The sequence below is a fragment of the Rhincodon typus genome, chromosome 45 (assembly GCF_021869965.1).
Source record: "Rhincodon typus isolate 14 chromosome 45, sRhiTyp1.1, whole genome shotgun sequence".
Lineage (NCBI taxonomy): Eukaryota > Metazoa > Chordata > Chondrichthyes > Orectolobiformes > Rhincodontidae > Rhincodon > Rhincodon typus.
Window position 1 is genome coordinate 1660223 of NC_063376.1, and position 8411 is coordinate 1668633.

An 8411-nucleotide genomic window follows, 5' to 3' on the forward strand; every position below is an offset into this window, starting at 1 on the left:
CGGGTGGCATCGTTGTGGCACTGCAGGAGGCCCAGGATGGACATGTCATCTGAGGAATGGGAGGGGGAGTTGAAATTGTTCGCGACTGGGAGGTGCAGTTGTTTGTTGCGAACCGAGCGTAGGTGTTCTGCAAAGCGGTCCCCAAGCCTCCGCTTGGTTTCCCCGATGTAGAGGAAGCCACACCGGGTACAGCGGATACAGTATACCACATTGGCAGATGTGCAGGTGAACATCTGCTTGATGTGGAAAGTCTTCTTGGGGCCTGGGATGGGGGTGAGGGAGGAAGGTGTAGGGGCAGGTGTAGCACTTCCTGCGGTTGCAGGGAAAAGTGCCGGGTGTAGTGGGGCTGCATATGACTCCAGATCCACAGAAATGCAGTTAACTTTTGTCTGCCCTCTGAAAGGGCTTAAGTAACTCATCAATTCAAGGGCAATGAGGGATGGACAACAAATGTTGGCCTTAACAACAGCACTCACATACCATGAAAGATTAAAACAAAAACTGTGGTCACAGGGCTGTAACAAAAATTTCAAACCTTCCTGAATTGAGTGCTAACAAGCTATTAGCCCTTTTGCACTTCTTGAGTTCTCTGCCCAAAGGAAGGTCTGACCTACAGCAATAAAGCATCCATCAGTGCTAGGTCAAGGCAGCAGATTCCAAAACCAGCCCAGTAGAATAGCGATTGAACCTCATTCTATTGGCACCAATCTGATCCACAACAACTTTGCAGCCAAGTAGTCCTGTGGCAACATATACTTTTAGATTCACGAATAGCCTGGAGCATGGATAGTGATGGCAGAAACTTCCATTTGCATTCCATCATATGATTGTGAAATTTTGCCCTTCTTACTGCCTGCCACAAGCATTTGTTGGAAGGATGTGGGAATTGACACTTACGTTCTTTGGTTGTCAACTGCTGGACAGGGACACGAAACCTGAGCCTCTGGCTTAGAGGCTACACCACAAGACCTCAAATCCGTTAGCCTTATTTATTGTTTTGTGCCTGTCTAGAGTTTTTAAAGATACAGACCGAATTTCCCATTTTGTTTCAATTTACAGGTCCAGTGGGGAGTGTATTTGGGATGCACTATGGAGCTCGCCCTGTGGTGATGGTTGGTGCAATTTTAGCTTTCCTGGGAATGCTTACGGCTTCATTTGGACAGAACCTTCTGCACATGTACCTCTCCATTGGACTTCTAACAGGTCAGCACAATATGTTTAATGTAAGCCCTTTGTCGGATTTCTTTATCTGAGTTTATTTCTGTTCTCTTAACTCTCTGTTTACTCTGCAGTTGCACAAACCCTCAGCATTCATAATGGGTTATATTCAAACAAGGAGAAATGTGTGAGAGCTGCAATATGTCTTGACCATCCTGGGTAGTGATTATCTGTCTCTCTCCAATTATTTCCTCCTTAAAAATGTGACTCTCTCACCAGGAAATGGATTCCACAGGCAGTGGCTGTCCTCCAATTTTTTTTGCCCGAATGGCCATTTTGCATACAGAGCTTTGATATTGAATATTGCCTGTCTAACCCACTTGGAAGACCATCATAGCCAAACACAACCCTGTATCCATCAAATGTCCATTTACTATGAATGATAAGTTTCTTGTACAGGTCCACTACTTTACTAACTCTAATTGGAAAGATTTCCGGAGGTCACATGACTTTTCATCACATGTCATCTCATTGTAGAATTTTAGCACAGGACGCTATAAGACCCACTACGTTTGTGCTAGCTCCTTGCTAGGTATTGAATTTGTCCTAGTCAGTTACTCTTTACCCCAAGCCATTCAATTCATTTCTTCTTAAAATATTTATTCAATTCACATTTGAAAGAGTGAGAAAAGAAGTTGGAATAGTTTGAAAAGCAGTGATGACATCACGCCAAGCTTTGGTTTTAAATGCCTGAATGACAAAGGGAAGACAGTGGGAGGTGAGGAGTTCAAGTTTTGAGATCTTGGTGACTATGTAATGGCTACACTCTAATCGAGAGAACGTGCTTCATTGTGTCTTGCTTTGCTCTCCAGGTTTTGGTTGGGCTTTGGTCTTCACCCCCACAATGGCCATGATCTCCAGATACTTCAAGAGGCGTAGAGCCTTGGCGACCGGTTTGGCGTTCACTGGAGTGGGAGTTGCCTCGTTCTTTTTCTCTCCACTGTTTCAGCTCCTGATCAATGGGTATGGATGGCGTGGGGCTATCCAGGTCCTATCTGCAATGATGTTGAACCTCTGTGTCTGTGCAGCCCTGCTTAGACCCATCACCATCCAAGAGGACCTTCTTGTTCCTTCAAGGGGACACCCTGAAAATGTAAAGAAAAGTACCGAGTGTTGTGACAAAGTGACGTCTGCCTTTGATTTGACCCTTTTCCTGCACCGAGGTTTTATGGTGTACAGTTTTGCAATAACTCTGATGACCACAGGATACTTTGTCCCCTATATCCATCTGGTGGCCCATGGAAAGAATCTTGGATTGAGTGATTATGAGGCTGCCTTCCTGCTGTCTGTCACTGCCATTTCTGAGACTGTTGCACGGCTATTTTCTGGTTGGTTGGCAGATCTCAAGCTGATCCGAAAAATCCACATGTTATTCCTTTGGAGTGTTCTCACTGGAATCAGCCTTCTCCTCATTCCTGTTGGGAGTACGTACTACAGTCTAGTAGGGCTCAGTTTTTTTTATGGCTTCTGTTCTGGAGGCCTTGCCCCACTCTTCTTCTCCACCCTCCCAGAGATCGTAGGAATTGGACGGATTCTCAACGCAACTGGGCTCTTTCTGATGCTCCTAAGTATTGGCGGACTCCTTGGGCCTCCCCTATCAGGTAATAAAATATCTTGTTCTGTGTTTTGTTCCCCTCTGTTCTTATTTACATCATCACCGTCACCAAGTATGTTGACTTCTATTGGGATACAATTCTAAAGAGTTTTGACAAAATCCACTGCCTCATCTAAGTAATCATTCATGGCTCTTAAATTTAAGACACTAACAAGTCTAAGAAGGAATTCTAGTGAAAATTCTGTACCCAAAGAAAACTGAGAATGTAGGAATCGCTACTTCACGGACTGCTTCAGGTGATTTTAGCGATGCATTTAAGGGAACACTTAGCTAAACACACAACGGAGTAAGAACAGAAAGACATATTGATAGAATGAGATGAAACAGGATGTGAGGGAACTCGTGGAGCAAAAACACTAGACTAGATCTGTTGGGTTGAATGGCCGGTTTCTGTACTGTGATTTCTGTACAATTCTTACTGTGCAAGGCTGATCATTCTGCAACCAGCTCAACCAGTAGAGACATCACAGGTCATGTCCCCATGTAGTGTCCACATGCAACAAATGGTAATGGTTATCAAAACAGGAGTGGGAACTCTGACAATTTTCCTTTTCCTTGGGAAAAATATCTAAGGGCAATAATGACACCGTCTACTAATCCCTGTCTAAGGTAGGCTAACATAGGAAGGTGGAAAAGGCAATTTTTATGAACTACATAACTCAGCAATCATCTCCTAACCAGCTGATCTGCAGATGGAGCTGAGCTATTCGATATTTAATGATCTTTAAAAAGTAAATTTTATAAACATTGCCAGGAGCACTGCCATTTACAGACAGCTTGTGGCTCTGCTTGTATTTGGCTTAGGCCTGGGAGTGTAGTTGTGACATTTGGTTGTTTATGTGACCTGCTTTTGAAGCCACAGTTAAAGGACTCTACTGCAATATTCATGACTTCAGAGCCTCAGAACATACAAAATTGCTTAACAGCCAATGAAGTACATTTTGAACTTAATTTACTATCGTAATGTAGGAAACACAGCACCCAATTTATGCACAGCAAGATGCCACAAAAAACAGTGATATTATGGATAATCTGTCTTTATAGGTCTTGCAGAACAGTGGGTAGCATCCCTACCACTTAGTCAGAAACTCCAGAATTGAGTGGAATACTAGAACACATTGACCACAGAAGGTGATTTCAAAACAGGCTGATTATAAGCCAGTAAATCCTTCTAAGTAAAACTGAAAGCAGGCTGTAAGATGGGTGAATCTCGTGGTCAACCATTACAAAGGCAATGGCAAACCACTGCATAACTTTGCCCAGAAGTGGATAAAAGAAGTCCATACCCTGATCCTTATAAATGAAGACAGAAGACACTCTGCTTTTACTGATTTTAATTGCATGATAAATATTGGCCAGAACACTTGGAAAAACATTCGTATTCTTGACTAGCAACAAGAATTCTTACATTCACTTGGGGAAAAAGCAGTCAGGGCCTTAGCTTGAGCAAGAGAGGTGATCCTATTGAAATATATAACATTCTGAAGGGATGTGACAGGGTAGGTGCTGAGAAGGATATTTCCTCTCATGTGGGAATCTAGAATTAGGGTCACAGGTTCAAAATAAGGAATCCAATTCAGGATAGAGATGAAGGAGAATTCCTTCTCTAATGAGGTCATTAGTCTTTGGAATTCTGTTCCTCAGTTCTGGTTACCCAGTTATAGGAAGGTTATTATTAAGCTCGAGGATTTACCTGCATGTGGCCAGGTTTGGAAGGTTTGAGTTATAAAGAAAGTCTGGATAGACTGGGACATTTTTCACTGGAATATAGGAGGTTGAGAGGTGACCTTATAGAGGTTTACAAATTTATGAGAGGTATAGATAGAGTTAATGATAGGTGTCTTTTTCCTAGGATGGGGGATTTCATGACTCATTTTTAAGGTGAGAAGAGAGAGATTTAGAAAAGACAGGAGAGGCAAATATTTTACAGAGAGGTTGGTTCGCTTGTGGAATGAACTTCCTGAGGAAGTGGTGGATGTCAGCACAATTAAACATTTAAAAGACACTTCGATAAGTACACGAATAGGAAATGTTTGGAGGAATATGGACCAGGAGCAGGCAGGTAGACTAATTTAGTTTGGGATTATGTTCGGCACAGACTGGTTGGACCGAAGGGTCTGTTTCCGTGCTGCATGACTCTGTGGCTACAACCATGATTCAGAAATCAGTGGATATATTCAAAGCTGAGTTGGTCAGATTTTTGATCAACAAAGGAGTCACTGGTTATGGGAGGGCAGAGAGAAGTGGAGTTAAGGCCGCAATCGGAGCATGCTTGATGGACCAAATAGCCTACTCCTGCTCGTTATTTTCTTCACAGATTTTGGGGCAGGCAGTGACATAATGGTAATATCACTAGTGATCCAGTCCTATAATCCAGTAATTGAAATATCGCATTGCTGTTTGCCAGACTTTGCTATGTTGGTTGACATATTTCCTACATTGCAACCGACCAGGATTGTCTAAGACCACAGTCACATGATTCAGGAGACAAACTCATAGAAAAATAAGAAATTTATTACGAAAATCACTCAAATTCAAACATAAACAAATATAGAATGTTGGTTTATAAATTGCATTGATGGATTATTTAGGCATAATAGCTGAAAGCTTTTCCTGAAAATAATATTGTTCCATTTGGACATAACAAAGCATAGCTTCAGGGAGTTAACGTTTGCATCCAAGGTCACCTTAAGAATGTCGATACCAGGTTTGAGTCAGGCATCCAGCTGTGTAAGATGGATGTTTAAACCGTTGCAAGGACAAATGAAGGAGCTAATTCCCAGGACCTTCTATAACACTGGGATGCCATATTATGTTGCTGGTACTGGAGGGTTTGAGTTATAGGGAGAGTCTGGATAGGCTGAGACATTTTACACTTGAGCATAGGAGGTTTAGGTGCGATCTAAATATTTATAAAATCATGAGGGGCGTAGAATAGCAAAAGTCTTTTCCGTAGGATGGGGGAGTTCAAAGCTAGGGAGCATATTTTCAAGGTGAGAGGAGATGGATTTAAAAGGGACCTAAGGGGTAACATTTTCACACAGAGAATAGTTTGTAGGTGGAATGAACTGCTGGAGGAAGTGGTAGATGCAGGTAAAGTTACAACATTTGAAAGACATTTGGACAGGTACATAAATAGGAAAGATGTGGAGGTGCCAGGGTCAGACTGGGGTGGACAAGGTCCAAAGTCACATGACATCAGGTTATAGTCCAACAGGTTTATTTGAAATCACAAGCTTTCGTAGTACTGCCCCTTGGTCAGGTGAGGTGAAGAAAGCACCCAGGCACAGACTTAACATCAGAGAGATCAAAAGATCATACAAATGGTGTGACTGGAATATCAACAGGCCAAATAATAGGTCTATTGTAGGTGATCGAGAGTGTCAGACGGTGTGAATAAAGTGTCAACAGCTGAATAACAAGAGAAGGGATAGCCTGTAATCCGATTAAATGAGGCAGAGAGATAATTACACAAAATTAAAACTACTGTGCTGCTGTAGACAAACCAAATGACTGGAATAATATGCTAGGTATAAAAGTCACACGCCGAGGGTCTAACCAAAGTAACAAGTAATGCAAAACTGTACAAACTAATTAGGTAGAGAGATCATAACAAGTTATCAAGGTGATGGTGTCAAAACAGAACAGTAAGGAGGATTTTACTGAACAGTATGGTGGGGTCACATATAGCGCCACATGGACCCAACATCACGGTTGAGGCCACCTTCGTGGGTATGAAACCTGGCTATCAGTCTCTGTTCAACAGTTCTGCGTTGTTGCGTATCTCGAAGGCCGCGTTGGAGGACGCGTTCCCGAAGATCGGCGGCTGAACGTCCTTGACCACTGAAGTGTTCCCCGACTGCGAGGGAATATGCCTGTATGGCGATTGTTGCTTGGTGTCCATTCATCCGTTGTCTTAGCATCTGCACGGTCTCGCCAATATACCATGCCTCGGGGCATCATTGCCTGCAGCGTATGAGGTAGACAATTTTGGCCGAGTCACATGAGTACCTACCATGTACGTGGTGGGTGCTGTATATTCTTCACTTCACCCGACCAAGGGGCAATGCTGCGAAAGCTTGTGATTTCAAATAAACCTGTTGGACTATAACCTGGCGTTGGGGTGACTTTTGACCATGGATAGGGAAGGTTCAGAGGGATACGGGCCAAATGCAAGCAAGTAGGACTAGTTTAGTTTAAGAAACTTGATCAGCATGCACATGTTCGACCAAAGAGTCTGTTTCTGCACTGTTTGACTCCATGACCCCTCTTCATGGAGGCGTTCCTCCAGTGGTAGTCTATAGAAGGACCCTTTTGGAAAGGGCAGCAGGCTCCTTCTGCCCCCTATCATCTCACACCCTCACCACCTTTGGAGATCCATTAGTGGGGACGTCCCTATCATAGAGAAAATTTTTGAAGGAGCAACAGAAGGAGCTAATTTGATCCATTTTAGACATAACTGACTCATTATCCATTTGAAAATACTATGAGAGTAGAATAGACAAATTCAGGTTGAACTTTGAAATGCTGTTCTGTGTTCATTATTGGACAATTTGCTAGTATGTCATAGCAGTTCACTTCAGTTCCCCTAAATCATCATAAAGCAGTGTCTTATTAAAATTGATAAGGCTCAGACATCAATTCTCCTGCTGTCAGGATCTAGTACAGCAATATAACCTGACCCTAACTCAAACCATTCAAGTACTTTGGACCAAAACCCTCCTGCAAACAAGGCAGAAAACCATTTAAAGAAAGTGCCATGGATGAATGATGTTATGACACATACAAAGTATAACATCTCAGGTTTCTAAAAAATCTGGTTGGAATGTAGGCAAACAAGAAATAACTTTGATTTAAGATTAGAACATACTGCCAATGAAATTACAACAAAATGAATATATTTATCAGCAGTAATTCAATTTTAAAAGAAGTTTTGCCAAGTGCATAAATGAGTAATTTGATATATAAAATTCATGGTGGTGCGACGCCAGATACATAGCCATTACATTGCAACAACAGGCAGGCTGTATGAGTGCAACACAAAAGGTTTCGCCAGTGTGTCATTTTTCTTTTGGCAATATTCAACTTCTGTGTTACCAAACCACTCATTAAATCTTCACCTAGAGCTTAATTTTCCAACTGGGGCCAGCAGCAGGAACCGTGCTGCAGTGGGGCCTAGTTTCCTGGATGAGGCGAGGACTCTCTTTCCTGGGAGTGGTATTGGCCACTTAGCGCCAGGGTTTCTCCAGCCCGTGGACAAATGAACCCAATTTTCTCCCACTCCACCTTGGGGTCTCTTTCTGGCACGGCTGAATGTCCCAAATCCACCACTAGATTCTTTCATCATGTTCAAATTGAAACTTTAGGAAAGATAACTAAAGTCAAAAGATGTCACAACCCCCTCACAGGATTACGAGTAAATGATTTTACTTATTTGTGTGACCTCACTTCAGAAGTGGTTCATTTGCTGTCAAGTACTTTTGGACATCCTGAGTTTTGGACATCCTGCGAAAGGTAAGGGGAAAAAACAGATTTCTGTTTCTTATTTGTCCAGTTTTGAATTTATGAATTTGAACTA

The 8411-nt window shown here is 42.5% G+C and overlaps 1 protein-coding gene across 1 annotated transcript in view; it reads left to right on the forward strand.

Annotated features, from left to right (window-relative positions):
* The window catches only part of LOC109922447 (monocarboxylate transporter 13-like), a 13510-nt gene that overhangs the window by 3469 nt on the left and 1630 nt on the right, over positions 1-8411 (forward strand). Inside the window, exons 3-4 of the mRNA XM_020522498.2 lie at positions 1060-1203; positions 2031-2819. Of these exons, the coding sequence (XP_020378087.1) occupies positions 1060-1203; positions 2031-2819 (933 nt within the window). The remainder of the gene's footprint in view (positions 1-1059; positions 1204-2030; positions 2820-8411) is intronic.